Source organism: Danio rerio, chromosome 22 (assembly GCF_049306965.1).
Source record: "Danio rerio strain Tuebingen ecotype United States chromosome 22, GRCz12tu, whole genome shotgun sequence".
In the NCBI taxonomy this organism is placed as follows: Eukaryota; Metazoa; Chordata; class Actinopteri; order Cypriniformes; family Danionidae; genus Danio; species Danio rerio.
The window spans coordinates 36,986,584-37,014,246 of record NC_133197.1 but is presented as its reverse complement, the minus strand read 5'-3'; the positions used below and the strand labels follow the sequence as shown (position 1 = coordinate 37,014,246).

The 27,663-nt window shown below is 37.9% G+C and overlaps 1 protein-coding gene across 6 annotated transcripts; it reads left to right on the top strand.

Moving 5' to 3' along the window:
• The first annotated feature begins 4 nt into the window (after positions 1–4).
• kcnip2 (Kv channel interacting protein 2) lies at positions 5–26,776 on the top strand. Of its 6 annotated transcripts, none has more exons than XM_073937598.1 (10): positions 5–202; positions 595–672; positions 7,534–7,632; positions 9,894–10,018; positions 11,793–11,862; positions 11,972–12,042; positions 15,022–15,129; positions 17,854–17,958; positions 19,336–19,398; positions 21,549–23,129. In XM_073937598.1, exons 2-10 carry the CDS (start codon positions 600–602, stop codon positions 21,594–21,596), a joined length of 762 nt encoding a protein of 253 aa, XP_073793699.1. In that variant the 5' UTR covers positions 5–202; positions 595–599; the 3' UTR covers positions 21,597–23,129. The 6 variants fall into 6 exon arrangements, with proteins under 6 accessions (XP_073793699.1, XP_073793702.1, XP_003201187.2 ...); XM_073937601.1 differs by having other exon boundaries at positions 52–202; positions 7,534–7,622; positions 21,549–22,897; XM_003201139.7 differs by having other exon boundaries at positions 194–672; positions 21,549–26,776.
• Positions 26,777–27,663: the final 887 nt, after the last annotated feature.

Below are 27,663 nucleotides of genomic sequence, written 5' to 3'. Positions count from 1 at the left end.
TGCTGTGAGGCGAAAGTACTGCCCCACTGCGCCACCGTGCTGCCTGTTTCTAAATGTAAATGTAAACAATCCAAAAGAGCCACACGTTCCTTTGGAGTGTTCTAAGAATGACGACATGATCACGAAATGTCGTTTAAACTGATTTGGAACGCCCTACAGCCTACAAAACGGTTAAGATTTGGAACGTTCCAATGATGACACGGTGAGTGACTGAGGAGACACCGTTTCACTGAGCAGCTTCATTCATGATGCAGCAGGGCAGAGCAGATGGCAGTAAGGCGATTATATAGATATATAGGCTGTATAGGATCCATATATATAGGCTCTTATAATAACAATCAGTGAGGTTTGATAGTACACTCCGAACAGTGTACACACGCTCCGCATCAATGAACCGGACACCGGAGCGAGCTCAAACCTGCACGCAGATCGACGGGAACTTTCTAATGGAAGTGTAACAACATTATTCGCACTCCAAAGCCTCACACTTAACACTTGCTGGCTTTATAGACGGATAACTCAATTTTATTTAACACTAAAGGGATTAAATGTAGGCTGTTTTATCTGACTGGGGCTTTTTTGTTTTGCGCGAAGACAAAATGAAGGTGAAATCCAGAGATGAGAGTTTCAATACTTCTGGAGAATGTGACGGATCCAATGACCTGCTCACTGGTAAGTGCACTTAATATGACACATTGATGTGACATCGTGTTTTCATACGTTTGTGTGTAAAATTTAAATGACCTTTAGCCGTAAATATTATTATTTATTGACACCAAACTTGTCTGAATGGCAATTCAGTTTGTTTTTTGTTGTATATCTGGTTAGGTTTTTACTTAAAGTACTTGAACATGACACAATTGTGGCTATATCTAGATTATATTAGCAATATCCTGTGGTGATATTAAAATATAGGCTAATTTTGCATACGCCTGACTGAATGTGTATTTATTACCTCTCTTCATCGATTATTCTCCGACTTGTTATGATTTTATTCACTGAAATATGATCACAACTTTTTATTTCACTCGTTAATGAGTGAAATTATATTATATAGTATATTATATTTGAATAAAACTGAATAAACAGCTGATTTGGGATCAGCTTATTCTTTCATATTTGTTTTGTATGCTCAAAATATACAATGTATACTGTATTTTAGCTTGTTATATTCAGATTAAAGTTATTGGTTTGTAAATTTGCTGTGAAATCAAAGGTAAATAGAGGCAACACGGTGGCGCATTGGTTAGCACTGTCACCTCACAGCAAAAAGGTCGCTGGTTTGAGTCTCAGCTGGGTCACCTGGCATGTCTGTGTGGAGAGCTCCGGTTTCCCCCACAATCCAAACACATAAATGGAATAAATGAATGGAATAAACCTATGTGTGAATGAGTGTGTATGGATGTTTCCCAGAACTGGGTTGCAGCTGGAAGGGCATCTGCTGTGTAAAACAGATGCTGGATAAGCTGGCGGTTCATTCCGCAGTGGCAACCCCTGATGAATTAGGGGACTAAGTCGAAGGAAAACCAACCATTTTACTAATCGAACTTTGAGCAGATGAGCTAAATACAGTAGGTCTAAATAAATCACTCGACTCGTTTCATGCTTTATCTCACATCTTATCATAACAAAAGCTTTATAACGTTGCTTGAATAATTTATAACGTTTCATTTTATAGTCAGACTTTGTCTTTGTCAGTGTCACAGCTGTGCCACTGCCCACTTTAGCATTACAGTATAAAACATGTTAATGCAGTCATTGCTAAACAGTGGAAAAACTGCCCTTTTCCTTGTTTATAATATAGGTAATCTAATGCTTTAATTAGGTATATATCTGATTGCACTCTTTCTTTTAAAGAAAGACTCCACTTTGCTTGAAAATAGGCTCATTTTACAACTCCTCTTGAGTTCAGTTTTTACATTTATGAATGTATTCAGATGTTCTTGTCTGGTGAGAGCACTTTTAGCTTAGCTTAGCATCAATTATTGAATCGGATTAGACCATTAGCATCTCACTTAAAAATTGACCTTTTGAGAGTGAGATGCTAATGGTCTAATCTGATTCAATGATTGATGCTAAGCTTTGCTAAAAGTGCAAGCTCTGCAAGACAGAGGGGCATAACCATAGAACAGTGGTGCTCAACCCCGTCCCTGGAGATCGACCTTCCTGCAAAGTTCAGTTCCATCCCTGATCAAACACACCTGAACCAATTAATTAGGACCTGAACAGCACTTGATAATTACAGGCAGGTGTGTTTGATATGGGTTGCAACTGAAATCTGCAGGAAGGTCGATCTCCAGGAACAGGGTTGGTCATGCCTGCCTTAGACTGTAAAAGATGAGGATGTAGTATTCGTGACGTCACCCATAGGTTTATGAAGAACCCAAAAGAAGCTATCAGTAGGCGTGGCCAACCATCGCCGTTTTGTTTGCTCGTCATCGCACCAATCAGGGGATACCAAACAAGGGCAAAGAGGCGTAGAGTGAGACACCTGCTAGCGTTTTGCTTTGAGAGACTTTTCTTCGGGAGAAACCCTTACAGCTGCGGTCACATTTGCTGAAAATGTTCTCCGTTAAGGGTTTCCGCCATCTTCCCTGCTGAAAAATCCAGCTTAAACCAGCCTAGGCTGGTCGACCAGGCTGGTTTTAGAGGGGTTTTGGCCACTTCCAGGCTGGTTTCCAGCCATTTCCAGCCTGGTCTTAGCTGGTCAGGCTGGGAGATGACCAGCTAAAACCAGCTTGACCAGCCTAGCCAAGCTGGGAGTCCAGCCAAAACCAGCTTTATCCAGCTTAAACCAGGCTAGTCAAGCTGGTTTTAGCTGGATTTGGCTGGTTATTTTCCAGCCTGACCAGCTAAGACCAGGCTGGAAATGGCTGGAAACCAGCCTGGAAATGGCCAAAACCCCTCTAAAACCAGGCTGGTCAACCAGCTAAAACCAGCCAACCAGCCTAGGCTAGCAGGGTTGCCAACAACATCTCGTTGTGACATCTCGCATGGCTCAATATGATCTCGATAACTGCAAGTTACGCCTCTCTAACTTAATATAAGTTACGACCCCTCATGTTACTACTCTCTTGCAGTCCGCAGGCAGATACACTTGCCCACCAGACTCTTAGATCGGCTAAATGGATTAAAAAATGGTCAAATGAAACTGTTTAAAGTTGTAAAATGAGCCTATTTTCAGAAAAAAAGTGTAGTGTTCCTTTAAGGATTTGTAATCACTTTAGCCTTTTTAAGGATTCAGCTCAGCTAGCCAGTTTTGTTGTTGCCTCTGTCTTGTTTTCACCTTCATGAGCTCCTTCATGTCTGTCAATACTCCTTAACACAAGGCCAAATGAGACTGAGGAACAAAAAAAACGTGAATGCTTTTCAGTTAAGTCAATCTAGTCTCATTTTGCTGACTATCTGAGACACTTCTGAAAATAGACATTTAAAGGGGATCTTTAATGCCTCTTTAGCAAAATGTAGTATAAGTTTCTGATGTCCCTAAACATTGTTTCATATGACGTTTTTCAACAGGAGGAAAACGCGAATTACTTCCACTTCAGATATAGTCTGTGTTAGTTAATGTAAGACTATTGATGAACTCCAGCATAACACTGTATGACAACGCTTCAGATAACGGTTCTAGAGTCTACAGCTAATCAATCTGTCAGATTCTGCAGTGCATTACAGCTCTAAATATAAATATAAACAATAAATGATCTTAAATAAAACAAATACATGTATAGAGATGGTATATAAGTATATAACTTTACTCACATGGGAAACGGAGGCCACGTGAATGGTTTGTGAGCACAATTAAGTGCACACAGCATGCCATGGCATCTAATAATTGTAGGAAACAAGTCCAAAAGGCAGTTGACTGTGTAAAGACAGTCAAATATATATGTTTTTTGTGGAGTGTGTATATCTAAAGTTTCAGCTCAAATGTTTTAGAATTCTCTGAAACTAGAAATTAGACTTTGAGCTTAAGTGTGGCATTTCAGTGACTGTGGATTTAAATTCAAATGCGATTGTGCTCTTTTCAGAAGAGGGTGGAGCTACTAGGCATGGGCCGGTATAAGATTCCGACGGTATGATAACCTTGTATAAAAATATTACGATTTCGTAGTATCACGGTATTGTGATTACTGCTCTAAAATATGCTCTTTTTACATGTCTGGGTAAAAAACAAAAACTTTTTTTCCCTTTTGAACAGAATTTTATTTTGAGAAACATTTGGAGCAGTAAACATGTCAGGCTAAATGAATTGTTGGCTTCTGCTGTCTTCATTTGTTTCAAAAACGGATTTTTTTTTACTATTTAAAACAGCATATTTTCTGCTGAAGATATTGCTGTCCTAAAAACAAAAACAAAAAAGTAAATAAAAAATAATACAAATACCTTAGGAACGGTATAGTAGAAAATTTTAACGGTTTTAAAACCTTGAGTTTTCCAATCCCTGTTATACCCAGACAACGGTTATCTTCCCATGCCTAGGATCTACATATGCCTACGTGACAGCATTGCAGCAATAAACTGAAACCAAAAAATAAAATCAAAGGAAGAAGCAGGGTTTCCCAGTGATGGGTATCCGCTGCGTAAAAAACTTGCTGGATAAGTTGGCGGTTCATCCCTCTGTGGCGACACCGGATTAATAAAGGAACTAAGCTGACAAGAAAATGAATGAATGAATGAATGAAGAAGCAGGGTTTAATTCAAAAGGATTTTTCCCGGTCAGGCCAGTGGTTCAGATTTTTTACTTGCCCTGTCAAAATTTTCGCTGGCCCCACCCAAAAAAAGGTTTATAGCTATTCTTTAGCCACATATTTTAAATAATGCGTCAAAAATAACGTCTGCCAATTTAGAGTTTTAATATTTTAAAAGTGTCAATAAAACGGTTAGAGGTGATTGTTCAGTTAAACTTAAGAGAACTGCTTTTGGACAATCATTTTTTTCAGTCAGAGCAGCAGAAAGATGGAATCAAACACCAGTGCATATCAGAGAGAGTACCACTTTTAATAACTTTTAAGAACTGGTCTTAAAATTTGGCTTAAACAAAAGGAAATATGCAGCCATTGATTTGATTTCATTTTATCGACAACGATGTATTGTAAGTGTGTAATGTATAATTTTTTACTGTTAAATTTGTTACAACTTCCTGACCAGGGACTACGGATGTAAATCAGCTTAGCTTTATAGCTAACTCTGGCACATGTCATGTTGTACATTGTCCCTGTATGTATGAATAAATAAAATAAATAAATATAAAATAAATAAAATGTATTAATAAGTGTTATGGAAACAAAAAGAGCAGTAGGGAAAATGTGCAGGTATTTCACTGCAGTTCTGCATGATTTAACAAATGGTGGCTGTTTTGCCAAACTGACGACAAACTGTGCAAAACCTCACTTCATTTTTTTCATTGTTTTTGTACCCGCATAAATGCTTCCAGAATATTTTGCCTCATAATTTGATGTTGCCGCCATGTTGCTGTCTCTTCGCTGTACTGGTTGCTACCAAGTTACAGACAAAAATAACATGCTCACAGCATCCAATCAGATAAGAGGAACCGAAAAGCATTATGGTGTTTACGACATCACAAAGAAGGTTAACATTTAAAGGCTTAAAAGCACAAACTGTTTCTCGATTCTAAGACTGTATTTGCACGCAATTGACAAATAGTCGCAAGCAAATTAAACTTTAAGGCAGCGCTGGCCCAATTCTGCCTTTTGTTGTAGAAATATAATTGACATTTTAAATAATATAATAACCTTTATTTAACCAGGTAAGTCAATTGAGAACAAGTTCTCATTTACAATGACGACCTGGCCAAGAGGCAACATGAAAAGCAGATGCAGTATAAAGCAGTAGGGACACAATACAATAACAATTTCACAAATGCAGATAATAACATATAAAACCAACAAAAAAAAACTCAAAACAAGCACAGTGATCTTGAACTATTGACTGGATTGTATTTTTAAAAGATGATAGCGTAATGAAAGTGCTGAGCTTTAAGGTCTGCTGCAGTAATTCCACGCATCAGCAGCAGAAAACTGAAAAGAGTATCGACCAAATGAAGTACGAATGTTGGTATGCAAAGGTTGATGAAATTACTAGATTATTTTTTTCGGAATCCCTTAGATTTCTGTTGGATTTTATTAATATAAATCTCCAAATTTTTCCTTTTTTTGTTAAAATTTTGTGTTCACATCTGACCGATCTTATCTTTTTCTCAAATTTGTATTTTTTTAATTAGTTTTCCAGTTTGCATCTAACATTTCTCTTTTTTTTCTTGACATTCCCAGTTTACAATTTACGAATCTGTCTTTTTGGAATGATTATCATGTTTTCTCCAACCCAGGCTCATTCTGAAAACGTAGTCCCGCGGACGTTTCTGGAGACCGCGAAATACGTCCTGGGAGGTACGTATTTTTGCAGTTATCCGCGAATCCGCGAGAGGCCGCTGTGTGCTCTTTTTCGTATCTCGAATGTCTCTCGCGAGTGTCGTTCGCGCCCGGCTGTTCTCGCGTGAACCCACTAGAGGCCGCTGTCTGACTGACTGAATGATTGACTGTGCGACCGGCCAATCGGCTGACCCAGGCTCTTCCTTCCCTAAACCCAACCAATTTTACAGATTGACCCGCCCGCCCACTCACTTCCCTAAACGCGAGCAACAATTTAGAAAAGTCGTCTAGAAAAAGAAAAGCCCTCGTCTGATTTTTTAACCTTGTTTTTCGGATTTCACCACGTTCTCACCCTGTTATGAACTCGTTCACTTTATTTTTTGGATTCTGTTTTTGTCTTACGTAATATCTGGAACCGCTCTTCCCCGGACTCGAACCTGGTCGCCATGGTCAACTCCTCTTCTCTGCATCTGAAGTCTCCCAACGTACACGATGACCTGACTGGACAAACTGGTTGCAGCGGTAAAGTCCTCCACACGGAGGTAAGCGGTCAGCCGGTAAGCGCGAAAGGGAACAGCGTCATACCGCCCCGTAGCGTTCGCTTAAAAAAAATTTAAATGCAGCCATACGTACCTCCCGGGACGTATTTCGCGGTCTCCAGAAATGTCCACGGGACTACGTTTTCAGAATGAGCTGGGGCTGGTTTTCTCACTGTTTTCCTCATAATTCTAAGTTTATATTTAAAGTTTGACCTTTTTTTTCCTCCAGAATTTCAGCTTGACATTACGTTTGTTCGGCTGTCAGCACATAAACCTGCTGTTTACCAATATAAAGCTGCTTGGTTTAGCTTCTGAACAACACTCCATTGTCTGCACTTTTTTTTAAGCATGTTTTGCTAACGTGATCTCTCTTTTCAACACACACACAAAAAATATTCATGCATTTATTTGAGTCCGCTCTTTAAACTCGATGATCCCGTTCATTTCTTGAATCCAATCCAGAGCAGCAAACTGTGCCAACCGACTGTGACCGACCACCATTTGGCGAGTCGTTTTGTGCCCTTGTAATACAATTTAAATGATTTACGAAGTCCCTTTTGCATGGCTAAGCAGTTTCCTGATGTTCTTTGTGATGTGCGCAGGTAATCCTCCCTCCGGCCAGAGGAAGAAGAACATGAAACAGCGCTTTCTCAAACTCCTGCCCTGCTGTCATGTGGACTCCACTCCTGCGGTCAGACAAAGCAAGTCCCCGTCTGTCTGTCTGTCGCTCTTCTTCCTGCACGATTACACTTATCTACTTTTAAAGGGATTGTTCACCTAAAAATGAAAATTCTGTCACCATTTACTGTGACATAGATATGGTTCCAAACCATAGATGTTTACACTAGATGTCGCCAATGCTATTGTTGTCTATTTGAAGGAATGTGTCCATAGGGCTGCCATTTTAGTACAGGGTAGCACTCCTTTGAAATGAATGTGGGACCAAGGTGCAGTGGAGGAATGGCCATCCAGAACCAGAGATATACACATATAGACATATATCTATGATTGGGGGTTTTCCCTGTCGGCAATATACAAATATTTAATATTCAATGTGATTTTATGAATCATTTCCATATTAAAACATGTACCGTTATTTAAAAGCATATGTTTAAGGAAACTCATAAACATTAATTATTAAGTTCTAAAATACAAAACAACTGGTAAAACAAACCTATAGGTATTGTAAACTAAACATTTAGGGCATTTTTAATAAACATTTGGTAAGGATTCATCAGGGGTCGCCACAGCGGAATAAATCACCAACTTATCCAGCATATGTCTTACGCAGCGGATGCCCTTCCAGCTACAACCCAGTATTGGGAAACATCCAAACACTCATTCACACAAATACACTACGGGCATTTTAGTTTATTCAATTCCCCTATAGTGCATGCGTTTGGACCATAGACTGTAAAATATATGGACGTAGTGTCCGTGACGTCACCCATAGGTTTCTAAAGAGCGCAAAAGAAGCCACAAGTAGGCGCGGCCAACCGTCGCCATTTTGTTACTGCGTCATCACACCCACAGCGGGATACCAAACAAGGGCATAACAAGGGAGAGTGAGCGGAGCTACAGACACCTGCTGGCATTTAGCTTGGACCTGGTTCAGACACACTTAACTTTGGGAGAACGCTTAATACTTTATCACCTGCGACTCGTTTGTATTCTGACCACTTTTTCTTGGTTGTACACTATATCAATAAAGTGTTTAGTCTTTTAAAAATACTGTAGTACTACATTGAGCCACTAAACATTGTTCTTATGACGTTTTTCTACAGGGGGAAAACGCGAATTACTACCAAACACTTCAGATATAGTCTGTGTTAGTTAATGTAAGACTATTGATGAAATCCAGCATAACACTGAATGACAACGCTTCAGATGACTGTTCTAGAGCCTACAGCTAATCAATCTGACAGATTCTGCAGTGCATTACAGCTCTAAATATAAATATAAACGATAAATGATCTTAAATAAAATAAATACATGTATAGAGATGGTATATAAGTATATAACTTTACTCACATGGGGAACGGAGGCCACGTGAATGGTTTGTGAGCACAATTAAGTGCACTCAGCATGCCATGACATCTAATAATTGTAGGAAACAAGTTCAAAAGGCAATTGACTGTGTAAAGCCACATAAAACATCACAGAAATACGATAAATATGCCGAGTTCAGTGGCTAATCTGCAGGATTCAGCTGGGGTGACGTGACGGCGACCAACGAGACCTAGCTGTCACTCAAGTGGCCACGCCCTTAATTAGGCAAACTTAATATAACTCAATATAAAGGAAACGGATGAGTTATAAAATAATTCACCCCCCTCACAGTTGTCATGAAGGGTAATATTAGCTGTTTTAACCAAAATCTTTTTTTGTACCAGGCTGTAAACACCTTTTTCTGCTGTAAAGTTGGCCATTCTAACAGTGGGCTCAATTGAAATTTGCTCTGTTTTGGAGCCAGGAGCGGCCAGGACTAGCGGAATTTCGGATGAATTGCAGTTTTAGTTACTTCCGTATTGGCTTCCTGAGGGAGAGCGGGAGGTTGCCGCTTGGTTTGGACTGTGAAACCGGAGCACCCGGAGGAATCCCACACCAACACAGGGAGAACGTGCCAACACAGAAACACAAACTGACCCAGCCTGGACTCGAACCAGCGACCTTGTTGCTGTGAGGCAACAGTGCTAACCACTGAGCCACCGTGTCACCAGTCTAAACACACTTCAAGTTAATTTTTTATTTAGTTTCAGCCAAACTAAAGAAAGTGAGACTTAAAAAAAACATACTCCTTTGTTGAACATGACTTTGGGAAATATTTGAAAGACTTAAAATTTCGCTGGAGAGTGAATCATTTTACTTTCAACCGTATATGGGGTGGTTCTTGTGTTAAATGAATTCACTGCTGTTTTTAAAGGTCTGTATGATTACTTGTATCTTTTCATCTCTCTTATAGACAGTATAGAGGAGGATTTTGAGCTTGCTACTGTGTGCTACAGGCCGGACAGTCTGGATAAACTGATGGAGCTGACCAAGTTCACCAAAACCGAGCTACAAATCCTGTACAGAAGTTTCAAAAATGTAAGAAGCTAATTAAGCCAGATTGGGCTAAAAAGATTCAACAATGTGTAGAATCACGTTTACAATGTTTTGTTGATGAACAATGAAAACATTGACAGCCGATAAGAATCTACAAATTTTAGGGAACTTCAACAGTCGACAAAAATACAATTAAAAATGTCATTAGTGATGCTGTGGACGCTAATGTAGTTATTGTGTGTTGGTGTTGATGCTAATATAGTTATCGTTATAGTTATCATTTGTTGTTGTGAGTGCTAATATAGTTATTGCTATATTTATTGTCTGTTGGTGTGGATGATAATATAGTTATCATTATAGTTATCATCTGTTGTTGTAGATGCTAATTTAGTTATCGTTATAGTTATCATTTGTTGTTGTAGATGCTAGTATAGTTATCGTTATAGTTATCGTCTGTTGGTGTGAATGCTAATATTGTCATCGTTATAGTTATCATCTGTTGTTGTAGATGCTAATTTAGTTATTGTTATAGTTATCATCTATAGTTGTAGATGCTAATATAGTTATAGTTATCGTCTGTTGGTGTGAATGCTAATATTGTTATCGTTATAGTTATCATTTGTTGTTGTAGATGCTAATATAGTTATTGTTATAGTTATCATCTGTTGTTGTAGATGCTAATTTAGTTATCGTTATAGTTATCATCTGTTGTTGTAGATGCTAATATAGTTATAGTTATCGTCTCTTGGTGTGGATGCTAATGTAGTTATCGCTACAGTTATCGTCTGTTGTTGTGTATGCTAATTTAGTTATTGTTATAGTTAGCATCTGTTGTTGTAGATACTACTATAGTTATAGTTATCTTCTGTTGGTGTGGATGCTAATATAGTTATTGTTATAGTTATCGTCTGTTGGTGTGGATGCTAATATAGTTATCGCTACAGTTATCGTCTGTTGTTGTAGATGCTAATATAGTTATCGTTGTAGTTATCATCTGTTGTTGTGGATGCTAATATTGTAATAGCTGTAGTTATCATCTGTTGGTTTGGACGCTAATATAGTTATCATTACAGTAATCGTCTGTTGGTGTGGATGCTAATATTGTTACAGTCATAGTTATCATCTGTTGTTGTAAATGCTAATATAGTTATCGTTACAGTTATCTTCTGTTGGCATAGATGCTAATATAGTTATTGTTATAATCATTGTTTTTTGTTGTAGATGCTAATTTAGTTATCATTATAATTATCGTCTGTTGTTGTAGATGCTAATACAGTTATTATTGTAGTAATCGTCTGTTGTTGTGGATACTACTATAGTTTTCATTATAGTTATCGTCTGTCGGTGTGGATGCTAAAATAGTTATTGTCATAGTAATCGTCTGTTTTCGTGGATACTAATATAGGTATCATTATAGTTATCGTCTGTTGTTGTGGATGCTAATATAGTTATCGCTATTGCCAGTTGCTGTGGATGTTAACATGGTTCTTTTCGACAATGATTTGGTTATTTTGTTGCAACGTTTTGATAAATTCACGTTAATTTATTTGTATGTTTTTGTATGAACAGTTCATGTCCCATTGGTGAGGTTTATGGGGTCTTGTCAATGCTTTTTATTGTTCAGGTCATGCGTTTTCCATCATACTGTATGTACAAATTAGTTAAATTGTTTGCAAACATTTTCTTCTTCATGTGTACAAAAAAAAGGGCTCTGTCCCGTTAAATACTTCTCTTAAATCAGGTTATTGTTACTAAACACATTGTAAATATGTTTTCAGTGCATCTTTTAACAGTGTTTTGTTTTGTTGTGCTCTAGGATTGTCCCACTGGAGTAGTCAATGAAGAAACCTTTCAACTAATCTACTCTCACTTTTTCCCTCATGGAGGTGAGTGCACAGAGCTTGAAGATAATCAGATTTGTTATTTAGTTCCCTTTAAATGATGATTTCAAATGATTTCTTAGTCTAAGTTTCATGCTGTTTTCTTCTTTTGAAGATTCTAGTGCATATGCACATTTCCTGTTCGAGGCTTTCGACAGACGCAAAAATGGAGCAGTGAATTTTGAGGTCAGTTTGATTTTTATTCACTAGCTGTGTTTCTATCCAAGGGTGCGAATTAAATTTATGCTCAAAACTGAAACATCGCAAACAAATTTGCCAATAAAGCACTGTTTCCATCCAAAGAGAACAGAATTGTCACTGATTAACTGGAGCCAAATATCAACAAAAAAGGGGAATTTGCTGCGGTAGGAGAAGCTGCGTGAATCTTTTCCTCATTTAATAAATACTTGAACCTCAAAAGGCAATGCTGACATGCAGAGCCTTACATTAACACCCATTAACCCGCCAAATGCAAGTAGATTTGAGCTGTGGCGGGTTAAACAGAGACCTCCGCTCGCCACTTTGGCTGGTTGGAAATAGTTTTTAAATTGTAGTTTTGTTAAAAGCAGGGTTCGACAATAACAACCCAGGCTTATTCTGGAAACGTAGCCCCATGAACGTTTCTGGAGATCGCGAAATACATCTCGGGAGGTATGGTATGGTACAAATGGTATTTTTGCAGTTTTTGTTTTCAGGAAGCCGTGAGAGGCCGATGTGCGCGCTTTTTCGCATCTCGAACGCCTCTCGCGAACGCGCTGTTTGCGCCCGCTCTGTTCTCACGTAAAAAGTTGCTAGAGGCCGCTGTCGAGCGACCGTCTGTCCGATTGACCGACTAACTGAATGATTGACTGGGCGGCCGGCCCATTGGCCGACCCAGCCACCCTCCTCCTTCTCTTTCCTTAAACCCAAGGGACGATTTACAAAAGCCATCCAGAAAAAGAAAAGCCCTTGTCCGATTTTGACCACGTTTTCGGAATTCACCACATTCTCACCCTGTTACAAACTCGTTTGCTTTTATTTTTTAAATTCTGTTTTTTGTCTTACCTGATTTCTGGAACCGCTCTTCCCTGGACTCGAACCCGGTCATCTCTGCGGCCGGCTCCTCCTCCGGACAATTAACACGACGAGCTAACCGGACAAACTGGTTGCAGCGGGAAAGCCCTCCAAATGGTGGAGGTGAGCCGTCAGCAGGCGAGCGCGAAGAGGAGCGGCGTCACACCGCCCCGTAGCGTTCGCTTGAAAAAACAATATGCAGCCATACGTCTCCAGAAATGTCCGCGGTGCTACGTTTTCAGAATGAGCTTGAGTTGGACAATAAGCATGGCCCAATATTCTTGCAAATGTGATCTTAGAATCGAGAAGCAGCAGGACTGACAAAAATAACTGTTCGCCGAGAAAAACAGCAAAAAAGTAGGTAAATACTGGACAAAGAGCGATGATCATGCACCCACAATCCTGCTGCTTTCAAGAGCTCAAAATGTAAAAAATAAAACACATATTCTTTTGTAAGCAGCAGCGGTCACTGCTTTCATTTGAATTATTCTTTGAACAGATAAACAGGCCTATATAAACCTATAGGCCTATATTAAAATAATAATATATTATTATATTTGTTAATATGGTTTAATCATATTTTTACAATTACATTGCTTTAAAGGGAGATTACTCTCCGTTTATGTGTAGGTAACCGCTGATCCGGGACTTTTAGCTAGGACAGATTACTGTGCATATTTTAGATACATGACAATAATTCTTTTTTTAAAGGAAAGTTTTGTTGAATTAAAAAGTGCACCTATACAGCTGTATTTCCCTGTTTGACACTTTTGTCAAAATTGTGGCTAAGAAATTCTTATTTTGTGTGCTAAAAGATAAATTTGGGTTTATATTGGTACCTAAAATGTTTAAGAGGAACACTTTTGTACTTTTGAGGTACTAATATGTACCCTTGAGGTATTAGAAAGGACGCCTACCTTTTTTTTTCTGAGAGTGTATAAACATATGCTTCATAGGTTCAATTTCACTCTACTAAAGTGTATGTGACAAATAAAGGCCTGATTTGGTTTGGTTTGATTACTATAAAGCGTTTTTCGGGCAGCCGTTGCAATCGGATCCTATACCAAAGTTGGTTTTCAAGGGGTTTCACAGAACACACCAAAATGCTGAGGACCCGATAAATAACAAAATGGGAGGGTGGCGGGAGATGGGTCTGAAATACGGGAGATTAGCTTTGCGCTAAGGAGGGGTTTGGGAACAAATGAAGCACTTAACAAATCATATGGGAGTCGCTGGGATAATTAGGTAAAAATAAATGCAGATTATAAGACAATGAAAGTGTTTTTTGACCTTGCAAGCATATAGGCTTGTACACACTGGGACGACTTTCCTTTGCGTTTATCGTTAGTGTTTTATGAGACGTTTTTCTGGATTCAAACCCAATCAATTTTTAACTGGCGTCGAGCAAAAGAGTATGCAAAAATCACTCCTTGATGTTAAATGGCGCTAAACAACTTTAAGCTTCTGACAGCCCGCTTATAACACAGAAGAAGAGGATGAAGGGAAGTTCACACGCTTGTTGTTAAAGTTACTGGTGACTCGAACACGCATGGATGGTTCAAGCACCAGCTCCAGCTGTATCGATGAAGAATTGATTATTGTTCACAAGAGCAATAAGCAGCTTCACGTTCATATCACCTCTGGGCATCCTCTTCAATGTGCGCTCACATTGACAGTTTTGTGCTTGAGCGCCTCCTAGTGCTGTTTACTTTAGCAGCTCCGTGCACGTGAACAAAAGTGCCAATCTTATTGGCGGAGAAGGTTTTGACGTGGCGCATCAAAACAAAAAAAAGAGCATGAGGCGTTTCTTTAAAAATGACGTTTCTACACCTGCTGTTTTGCGCATTGTTGTGCATGATCACATTGGCGCCCTTTATTTAGTCACAAGGCGTTAGGCGGTCTTTGGAAAACACGAGCAAAAAGCTTCTCTGTGTGCACGGGCCTTTTCAGCCGGTTGTTGGAGACCCTTAAAACCAAAATAGGACCCTTTTGCATGTATAATGAAGGCTCTTTAATGTAGTTTCCTATATTTGAATTCAAAATCATAAGCGTCATTTAATGAATATGTTTACATCACAGACTCACCAGTCTCTCATTTCTGTTTGGCCTTAGGACTTTGTGGTGGGCCTGTCGATCATTTTGCGCGGCACAGTCACCGACAGACTATCCTGGGCCTTCAGTTTGTACGATCTCAATAAAGACGGCTGCATCACTAAAGAGGTAAAGGTGTTTACGCCAACACTAATGCTATTAGCTGCAGTGTAATGCCAATGCACCGAATGCGGTGAAAGTGTCCAAGGTCGCTCTGGCCGCCCTGGTGACAACGCTGTCTGCCTTCAGCTCCGGCAGCGAGAGCGTCAAAATTCGCTACATTGATCTCGTATTTAAAGGGGCCGTTGCAGCAAATCAGATCAGCTACATTCCTGCATAAAACATGCTGGCTAGCGTGAAAATGTTGCGCATTTAACAATGGAAGATTGAGCTGCATGTGGTGTGGCTTTGCTCCACTTAATTATCCACTGTGTCCATATGGCTGAAATATCCTGAAGCAGAAATACTGTTTTGTACTGTCGCGTGAGATTCCTTTTTTAAGATCTTAAAAAAGGAATCTCACGCGAATTTCTGCACATTCCTGTAAGAAAACATTGTAATTACTTGAAAATCTGGCGACCCCAATAATCAAGCCCTTGGGAAAAACTGTGGTCGGAACCAAAATTCACAGGTCTGTGTTCTCTGAACTGCTCTCAAGCGGTGGACTTCAGCTGCCTCCGAAACCGCCTACTACTTAGTAGGTACTGCATTTGAATTTAAACGTACTACTTGGCCGTTAGAAAAGTACGTTCTATACAGTGGCTGTTTCTCACTTCCAAGAACGTAGACAACGGACTTGCATTCTTGTGGAGACCGGTATTGCCAGGTGTCCATGGAACGAACTCAGGAGACCGCGAGGGCAGAGAACGTGTCCTTTGAGAAATGGGATGCTGTGTTCTTCCTGATGGTCACATGACCTTCACGTGTTTTAAATGGAAATTATTTAAATATTACAGCATTCATACAACGATTTGTTGTTTTCCCCCCTCTTCAAAATATATACTTTGCATAAAAACATTAGAAATAACGTATACTCTGCACAATATAAATAAACAAATTTTAATACGAATTTCAGCAAACAAACACCCTTAATGTGTTTATTCCTTTATTAAGATATTCATGTTAATGTTTACTTTCACCTTTTCATTTAGGGAAACTCCTGAGATAAATAAGTGATATCTCTGAACTTTAATAATAAATCTAAATAAAATGCTGCGCTTCCCACTTCCAGTCGCAATGACTTCTGGGACTTCCAGAGCGAGTTCGGTGCCTGTCGGAAGTCTGCATTGTGGCATCCTCGATATCAAGATCACATCCGGGAAGTTTCACGTGTCCTCCGTACTTGCGGTCTTGAGTATTGGAACTGAACTTAAGGCTGATTTATACTTCTGCGTCAAACGCCGGCGTATGCTACGGCGCTGACGCATAGCCCTTCGCTGTGGCCGTCGCAGTCACTGACGTGCACCTCTCAAAAAATGTAACTACGCATCGCAACAACGTGTATTGTAAGCTCTGTGATTGGTCGGCTTGGTAGCGCTGACGAGTCTGGGCGGGACCGAGAGCCGCGCGAATGATTGTTTACAAGTGTGGAGTCCCGTGAAGGAGCTCCGGATGGAAAGTTTTGTTTTGTGTTTACCTCATAGTTAAAGTTGTTGCACGTCCGCCGGTTCCTGCCTCAAAATGAGCAAGTTTGAGCCACTTGTACAACCAGGAAGTGTTCATGTAAAGCAAAAAAGCAGCGAAGAAACTCGACACAGAGGAACATTTACACCTCACTGTCAACTAGCGTTTCACAAGTGTTAATGCAGACCAACAGAGACAGCGCGCAGAAGTATAAATGCACAGCTACGCGCGTTGCATGCGCCGTGAGTTACGCCGGTCACCTGACGCAGAAGTATAAACCAGGCTTTAGGCAGCTGATGATGACGTTGCACGAAAACACGAGGACGGAAGACCGCTGAAGAACGCATATTGAGAAACAGCCAGTATGAATGTGAAAAGCATGAATGGAATTCGCACGTACTACATCCGCCATTTTGTCATGGTCATGTTACCTACTTGTGTCAGTTGCGTCGCATTCATGAATTTGCTCGCGGGGCATCAAGGGATAGCGCAGCATGCATGGGATGCGCACTCCAGAATCTCGCCGGAAGTAGTAAGTCATGCGGGTACTTCTCGCATACTGATTTTCGAATTCTATGAATTCGGACATACTACTTGTCTCGCATACTGATTTTAGTGTACTATATAGTATGGAAGTATGCAGTTTAGGACGCAGCCTCCTTTCTGACTGCATTGAAAATGCATGACTTTCGGCTACTTTGACGCTCTCGCCGCTTTCGGTGTTAACATACGGTAAGAAATATTTGTAAAGTAGCCGTTTTCCACATTTTGTAATTCATATTTTTTTAATTTCCTTGTTTATTTCTGCTTTTAAATTGCATCATGGGAGCATGATCTTTCCTCCAGCTACTTTTAAGCTTGAAAAGTTCAAAATAGTGACCTTTATAAACATTGGTAATAGTGTGCTGTGCTATATTGTCTGGGTTGGTGTTGTATATTACACTACAATAAACTGCAGCACCTTATTCTGCAGACTTATGTCTCTACATATTATTTATTATATATTATATTACTTATAAAACATCAAAAATAGTCACTTTAAATGATAGAGTTGAATTTTCAACTTAAAAAGTGGACAGAGCAGAGATCAACATCTCATATTGCAATTCACAATCATAAATAAACACTTGTGAATCACAAGATACGGAAACTGTTCATTAACAGATATTGTTTACAGTGTGTGTCTGCGCCATTGCGGATGTGCTCATGCTGTTATTCTGTCTGTTTTAGGAGATGAATGATATTATGAAATCCATTTATGATATGATGGGGAAGAATACGTGTCCGTGCATAAACGACAGCGCGCCCAGAGAACACGTGGAGAGCTTCTTTCAGGTATTTTGCGAATCATTTCTTTAACGCAAGAGAGTTGAAGCTGGAAATGCTGAGAGATGATCAGACAAAATGTTTTAGATTTTTATACATTTTTAATTGCAATTGATTATTGATTATTTCTATTATGATTGTTTTGTTTGTTATATTTATTCCAAAATAATATAATCACAAATTTTTGTTTGGATTAATTTACTTTATTCCAAAAAATTAAATTGGTGTACATATTAATAGTAGTAGCAGTAATAATACTAATCATCATTATTATTACTATCATCACTATTATTATTATTATTATCACCATTATTATTATTATTATTATCATCAAAATTTATTATTATTATTATTATTATTATTATTATCACCATTATTAGTATTAATATTAATACAATTACTATCATCATTATTATTATTGTTATTATTATTATTATTATTAATATTATTATTGTTATTATTATTGGTATTCTTCTTCTTCTTCTTATTATTATTATTAATATTATTGTTATTATTATAGTTATTGTTATTATTATTATTATTATTATTGTTGTTGTTGTTATTAATATTATTGTTATTATTATTATTCATTTTGTTATTATTATTGGTATTAATATTGATATCGAGCCTCGGCTCATTCAGTTGGTGTTTCTGTGGGAAGTTTGCATGTTCTCCCTGCGTATGGGTTTTCACCGGGTGCTCCGGTTTTCCCCACAGACCAAAGACATGCGGTACAGATGAATTGGGTAGGCTAAATTGTCCGTTTTGTATGAGTGTGTATGGATGTTTCCCAGAGATGGGTTGCAGCTGGAAGGGCATCCGCTGCGTAAAACATGTGCTGGATAAGTAAGTTGGTGGTTCATTTCGCTGTGGCGACACCAGATTAATAAAACTAAGCCGAAAAGAAAATGAATGAATGAATTATTATTATTATTATTATTATTATTATTATTATTATGAGTGTTAATGTAACTACAAAAGGTATATATTTAATTTTATTAATAATTGTATTATTATTATTATTATTTTTAGTAGCTATTAATATTATTAATATTTTAAATGCTTGACATTATGCAATAGGGATTAATTCTTATTTTAATGTTAACTGTATAATAATACTAATACTAATTAAAATAAATAATTATATTAAATAATGTTAAATAATCACATTTCTAGAAAATGTATTCACGAATGAGAGCTAATATATAACTACAAATTGTATATTCTCTTAATTTATATATTTTTAAAATCTTTATTATTATTTTAATCATATTAAAATATATTATTATGATTATGATAATGGTTATTATAAACGCTCACCACACATCTTTGTTGGTGAATTTCAAGGGAATGATTTATGGATTGTTGTGTTTTTCCTGTTTGCAGAAAATGGATCGCAACAATGACGGCGTGATCACGATGGAGGAGTTTCTGGAGTCCTGTCAAAAGGTACAAGCACGACAGCAAAAGCTAATTATGACTCCTACATATTTTATGCTTATTAAATAAAAATGCTGTGACCTCTTTTTAGACTGTAACCTGAGACTTTATTATAGGATGATAACGATGCTTAAGGCATAACTTACATTTAAAAGAAAAACTACTAATTTGAAATGAGCTGAAACAACACTTTGGGCTGTATTTGAATGATCTAGACGCAAAGTCTAAAGCGTATGATGCAAACACATTAAGGGCGTATCTGTCTCTTTTGCTATTTTAAGGACGGAAAAATATGCTCTGTGCCCCGGTGCATGGTCTAACAGGGCTGTGCTTATTCTCTTAATGAGTGTTACGACTTTCAAGTTTGGCTCTAGGGGTTAAAAGAGGTAACATTTGATATGATTAAATTTTGTGGTGAGTTGGTGGCAAAATAGCAAAACGACGACCAAAATACTGAAAAAATAAGTGAATTCACTTACAAAAGTGAGAAGTTAAACAGCAAAAATATATACAGGATCTCACAAATAAATAAATCAAAGTATATTATGGATGGAGGGGCGAAGCAGTGGCGTAGTAGCTAGTGCTGTCGCCTCACAGCAAGAAGGTTGCTGGGGCATTGGTTCGAGCCTCGGCTCAGTTGGCGTTTTTGTGTGGAGTTTGCATGTTCTCTCTGCCTTCGCGCGGGTTTCCTCCGGGTGCTCCGGTTTCCCCCACAGTCCAAAGACATGCGGTACAGGTGAATTGGGTAGGCTAAATTGTCCATAGTGTATGAGTGTGTGTGTGAATGTGTGTGTGGGTGTTTCCCAGAGATAGGTTGCGGCTGGAAGGGCATCCGCTGCGTAAAAACTTGCTGGATAAGTTGGCGGTTCATTCCGCTGTGGCGACCCCGGATTAATAAAGGGATTAAGCCGACAAGAAAATGAATGAATGAATATTATGGATGGAGGAAACAAGAATTAAGTGGCGGCAAATTAATGAAAGCAACATATCAAAACCCCTAAATCTAGCTGAATTTTTCCCTTGAAACTATCTAATAGAAAATAAACAATCAAAACAACTTCAGCGCTTTCACGCTAAAACTAAAACTGCTCTTCTAACCAAAAAGACAGAGAAAACTTACAGAGGGTGGCGCTCATTTCCAAACTAGTGTGTTCAGACAGTGGAGTTATCTGCGCGATGCGAGGTGTGTGTCACGTGATATTTAAACTCCTTGATTCCCAGGGGAGTTCTGACATCAGAGATCAGGGGATCCTCACAGACAAAACAGCAACAGCGACTAACAGCAAGAACAAAAACACAATCAAAACTCTAAATTCACATCAACATCATAGAGCAGGGGTGGCCGACCCTGTTCCTGGAAAGCCACCTTCCTGCAGATTTCAATTGCTATGCATATCAAACACACCTGAACCAATTAATTACGACCTGAACACCACGCGATAATCTCCCGGTAATCGCGTGTCTCCCTCACGGTCCTCAAATACGTTGCGCACTCGTGCAGATTTCAATTGCTACCCATATCAAACACACCTGAACCAATTAATTACGACCTGAACACCACGTGATAATCTCCCGGTAATCGCGTGTCTCCCTCACGGTCCTCAAATACGTTGCGCACCCTTCTCACCCCTCCCCACCGCATCCCTCCATGTTCTTCAGACATGTTGCGCGCACCCTGTCAAACACCACCAAACCACCACCCCCCGACAGCTAAACCGTGAAACTCTGACCAGTGTGAGGAGAGTTTACTCACACATGACTTTGCAGAAACTTTGCAGTGTGAAAGCGAACCGCACCAAGAACAAAGAGCAACACTGTAACAATTTTAATCCCTGTTTCGGAGCAAATGAATCGATTCACAGGTGTGAAAGCACCCATATCCAGGCCTGTACTGTATCGACGTCAATGCGATCCAACAAAAGATCCGAACCCAACTCGATTCATTTATTCAACTCTGAGTCAAATATTTCGCTACAGAATCAATAGTTTTAAACACGCTGCACTTTTAGATTTAAACCTCATCTAGCTGGATGTTTTCATCCGCTGTGTTACACACTGCATGGAAGCTTATTTTCAAAAACCCATAATAGGGGCTCTTTAAGTGAATAAATGAGAGCTGCTGTTTAATATCTTTTGTGTTTTATTAATTTTGTGCGCAGGACGAGGCCATCATGGAGTCCATGCAAATGCTGGATCATGTCATCTAGCTCTACATAATGATCTTTCTGCAACACAAATGGATGGGCAGCTTCGGTTTTTGATGACTTTGTCTGTCTTATGCCTACAAAACAAACTAATAATCAAAGTCAGTGAACTCCTGAACTGCGGAAATGTGAGCATGCCACGTCATTTTATATTCAACAGGGTGAAGGTATGTCTGGATGACCATGGATGGTTAATGCAACGATGAGATATTTTCAGACATTTCTAGGGTTTATGATCATACACTCACTAAAAACAAGCAAAACATTGAATCACCTTAAAAACCTTGTTACGCCTGAATGAAGTAAGTTATTTCAACTTAATTAATGACTGAAAACAGTGGCAAATTAAGTTGATTGAATGTTTTTTTCGTTGCAAAAACAGAATTTACTTTTGGTAAATCTAAATATAGCTTTGCATCTAAAATAATGAAAGGGATTGTTCACCCAAATGAAGATATTCTGAAGAATGTTGGAAAAAAACAAAAATATTATGGGAAGCAATGGGTGTTTTTTTCTCCAACATTCAACAAAATATCTTCCTTTGTGTTCAACAGAAGAAAGAAACTCAAGCCGGTTCGAAACAAGTAGAGGATGAGTGAATGATGACAGAATTTTCATTTTTGGGTGAACTGTCTCTTCAAATGTTGATTATTAAACTGCAGAAAGGTGATTTAAATATGAAGTCTGCATGAACGGAGTGTCTGGAATTAAGTTTAGTTTTACTACACACAGATTTATTGCCTATTTTAGAGTCACTTCATCTGATTTTACCGTTTTATTCTGATAAACTATCATCATATCAGGAAAATAAGGCAAAGCAGTAAGGAGTGCTGTCGCCTCACAGCAAGAAGGTGGCTGGTTCAAGCCTCGGCTGGGTCAGTTGATGTTTCTGTGTAGAGTTTGCATGTTCTCCCTGCATTCCTGTGGGTTTTCTCCGAGTGCTCCGTTTTCCCCCACAGTCCAAAGACATGCGGTACAGATGAATTGGGTTGGCTAAATTGTCTGTATTGTATGAGTGTGTGTGGATGTTTCCCAGAGATGGGTTGCGGCTCAAAGGGCATCCACTGCTTAAAACATATACTGGATAAGCTGGCGGTTCATTCTGCTGTGGCGACCCCGGATTAATAAAGGGACTAACCTGAAAAAAAAAATAAAAAGAAGAAATATCAGTAAAACACAGAAACCTAAGTGTCTTCACGAATACCTGTCAAAATAAAAGTCTGGTTTGATTACTTACTATTTTACTACTCAATACTATTGTACAGCAGAGAGGGCTGATCAATGATTAAACGTATAATTGACCCAGTTGTTTTTCCATGTATTAGTTTCAACAGAAATTCAACTGAATTGCTGAAAACATCATTTGTTTATTTAACTAGATTCATAAATAATAATTTTTTGTAATGAATAAATAATAAATAAATAATTGTGAGTAATAATCTTTAAAAAATATATTGAATAAGTTTCATGTTTTTAAGTAATTAGAGATGATGAATGATTGCTTAAATTTATTTTAACCAATAAACATTTAAAGATAAAAAAAATGCAATTTGGAAAATTAGTAAAACAGAATTTGGAAAATATTTATTTCATAGGGCCTTACATAAATGGGAACCTTTCAGTTTTTGTCAGTGAATTTTAAATATATTATATTATGTTATGTTATATTATGTTATGTTAAACAAAGAGCATAGAATCACCAAGAGGCGACACTCTAGTGCGATTTGTGAAACAGCCACTAGATGGCGCGGCGGCCATTTTGGAATGAAAATTCCAATCCTCTTGTTAAGTGTGACATCACGTGAAGCGGCTTCCGGGTCCAAGCGCTCTATTCAACTGTATAGGAAGACTCATGAAATGGTAATAATAAACGTTTACAAAGCGATTTAATACTTTCGAAAATCACGTTCGCAATATTTATATCCATGCCTAACATCCAATGGCCAGAAAGTGATTCATATTTTTTTTAGAAATTGGTAAAATTTTGGTATTTGTTATGCAGCAAGCCCAGAGATTGTTGTGTACACTATGACTTTATATAAAATTCACTTTAATGTGTGATATGAATAAAAAGTGATCATAAACGAATAATTTCTCCACTCAAATGAGTGGCGGCTTGGACCCGGAAACAGTATACACACGTCACAAACACGTCAACACTTAACAAGCAGATAGAACAACAGCATATTATAAGTATGTAAAATAAACTATTAAAAGTGCTGATGATTGTGATAGTAAGTGTTGTATTGGCGTTTTTCAGGTTGCATTTCAGCTTTAATGCGCTTATAAAATAAATAAATAAATAAAAAACAAAGCAGCTGCTTGCCATCGCCACAGCAAAAAGATCCAATGGACAGCCGACCGCTTTCACTCCAAAATGGCGGAATCCGGGGCTGTTGCTGGGCGCCGCTGTTGCAATGGAACGTTCTATTGAGTGTCGCCTCTAGATCATTCTAAGCTCTTTGTGTTAAATGTGAAACGAAAGTTGCTTTTATTTTGGTATGAAATGTTTCTCCAACTGAAATGGAATATTGAGCAGGGGGGGGCTGGGCTTTCTTTTTGGGCTCCTCCTTTGTTTTTTTACTCACAACAAACTGTCGGAGGGGCGTGACTAAGGATACTTCGCTTAGTCAGACGTATAATCACATCGATGAAGGACTGCCATTCCAGAGCGTAAGAAAATGAACAGATTTAATGAAAGATTGACAAAACTGTTTTTTCACTGTGCCCAGCAGACACACAACATCATTAATATTAGGTTAGATTTAGGTCGCCAGCATGACAATGTCATTTTGACGTCCAATTACAATGTAAAATGATGATAGTGATATTTGATTGTTTTTAGGTTGCGCTGGAAAGTGACTAAAATCGAACGTTAAGCCAACATCTTGAACCAACGTCATATTGACATCAAATACTGACATTTATTCGTCAGGTATAGCAGCCAAAATTCAACTTCTGATAGATGTCATAGTGGTAACGTCCACACAACATCAAGCTGTAACATTATTAGACATTGATATTTAGTTGATTTTAGGTTACGTTGGAAAGTGACCACAATCTAACATCGAGCCAACATCTTAAACCAACGTCATACTGACGTCAAGTACTGACATTTATTCGTCAGGTATGGCAACCAAAATCCAACATCTGATAAACGTTATAAAGGTAACGTCCACACAACGTCAAGCTGTAACATCATTAGACGTTGATATTTGGTTGATTTTAGGTTGTGTTAAAAGTGACCAAAATCCAACATCAAGCTAACATCTTAAACCAACATCATTTTGACATAAAATACTGACATTTATTCGTCAGGTATGGCAACCACATACATCTGATAAGCGTCATAGTGGTAACATCCACACAACGTCAAGCTGTAACATCATTAGACGTTGATATTTGGTTGTTTTTAGGTTGTATTGGAAAGTGACTAGAATCGAACATTGAGCCAACATCTTAAACCAACGTCATATTGACGTCAAATACTGACATTTATTCATCAGGTATGACAACCAAAATATGTTTGATAAGTGTCATAGTGGTAACATCCATACAACGTTGAGCTGTAACATCATTAGACGTTGATATTTGGTTGTTTTTAGGTTGTGTTGGAAAGTGACCAAAATCCAACATCGAGCCAACATCTTAAACCAACGTCATATTGTCATCAAATACTGACATTTATTCATCAGGTTTGGCAACCAAAATCCAACATCTGATAAACGCTATAAAGGTAACGTCCACACAACGTCAAGCTGTAACATCATTAGACGTTGATATTTAGTTGATTTTAGGTTACGTTGGAAAGTGACCACAATCTAACATCGAGCCAACATCTTAAACCAACGTCATACTGACGTCAAGTACTGACATTTATTCGTCAGGTATGGCAACCAAAATCCAACGTCTGATAGACGTTATAGTGGTAACGTCCACAAAACGTCAATTTGTAACATCATTAGACGTTGATATTTGGTTGAATTTAGGTTGTGTTAAAAGTGACTTAAATCCAACATCAAGCTAACATCTTAAACCAACATCATTTTGACATCAAGTACTGATATTTTTTGTCAGGTATGGCAACCACATACGTCTGATAAGCGTCATAGTGGTAACGTCCACACAACGTCAAGCTGTAACATCATTAGACGTTGATATTAGGTTGATTTTAGGTTGTATTGGAAAGTGACTAGAATCGAACATTGAGCCAACATCTTAAACCAACGTCATATTGACGTCAAATACTGACATTTATTCATCAGGTATGACAACCAAAATATGTTTGATAAGTGTCATAGTGGTAACATCCACACAACGTTGAGCTGTAACATCATTAGACGTTGATATTTGGTTGTTTTTAGGTTGTGTTATAAAGTGACCAAAATCCAACATCAAGCCAACATCTTAAACCAACGTCATATTGTCATCAAATACTGACATTTATTCATCAGGTATGGCAACCAAAATCCAACATCTGATAAACGTTATAAAGGTAACGTCCACACAACGTCAAGCTGTAACATCATTAGACGTTGATATTTAGTTGGTTTTAGGTTGCATTGGAAAGTGACAAAAACGTAGCGTCTGTCTGATGTTGGACATTGGCCTGACGTTGGGTTCTGACGTCAAGCCGATTTTCATTACCGAACAAAATGCATTGTCCTATTACGTTGGGTTACAACACCAATCTGACTGACATCATGTTAGTGTCCTAATGGGTGAATTCATTTGCACTGATTAATTGTTCACCTTAAGAATATCAATGTGCACCAAGCTACATTGTACATTTTGACTTCATGAATACTTTAACCATCAAAAAGGATGTTAATATTTCCATTATGTTGTAATAATACATCGGTTAACATTAACGTACATTCATAAACATTTTACAAATAATATCACAACAGGAATGATTATAGTGGATTTGACACATTTCGAACTATGCAATAATTTTCGCATATTTCCATTTATGCATTAACAGTTATGTTTCACAATTGCACCTTTTTAAATACGTTTTATTTTATTTTTGTTCATGCAATCATCATTTGTAGCTACAGTTTTAAATGAATAATTCTTATTTCTCGTGAATTGTCTATACAGTATATGTTTACTTTTGGATCGAATGATGTTCAATGTTATGTTGATGTAATATTAACAAATAAATTATTGATTGCTATGCACGATGTTGTCGACTGTCCTTCTATCCTTTTGAGGAATGTAAACAATAACAATGGTCCTAATTTAGTTCCTGATTTACATTTTTAATTTTCACAGCTTCTGAGAATCCAAAAAAGTCCACATATTGATAAAGAATGTGACGATAGCTGTTTTAATGTGAAGATATGATTGAATGAATAACTTGTTACAGTTATGAAATAGTATGACAAAAAGCAGGAAAAGTTCATGGGCCAATGGTCAATAATCTATAAATATAGAATGAAATCCCAATTACAATGGTGAAGTCTAGAAGGGATTCAGCTATGGGTACGTACGTACAATATAATAGCATCATTTTTGTGACACTGTACAACAATAATTACTGTTTTTATATTACTATGAGGGTGGGGGTAGGGGTGAACGTTAATAAAAGGCAATTTAATGGGTTATTTAATAAATAATATGAAAAATACTCTGTATAATTACTGTTTTAAATCATCGTGAGGGTTGGAATAGGGGTAGACGTTAATAAATACAATTTAATGGGTTATTTAATAAATAATATGAATAATACTCTTTATAATTACTTTTTTTTTACATTACTGTGAGGGTTGGGTTAGGGGTAGACGTTAATAAATACAAATAAATGGGTTATTTATTAAATAATATGAATAATACTGTTTAATTTCTGTTTTTACATTACTGTGAGGGTTGGGGTAGGGGTAGACGTTAATAAAATGCAATTTAAAGGGGTATTTAATAAATAATATGAATAATTAACTGCATAAATGCTGTTTTTATATTACTGTGATGGTTGGAGTAAATACATTTTCTTGTATTTAGTAAAATACAATTAATGGACAACTTAAGACAACAAGAAGATACTCACTTCACTGACGTTTCAATTTTA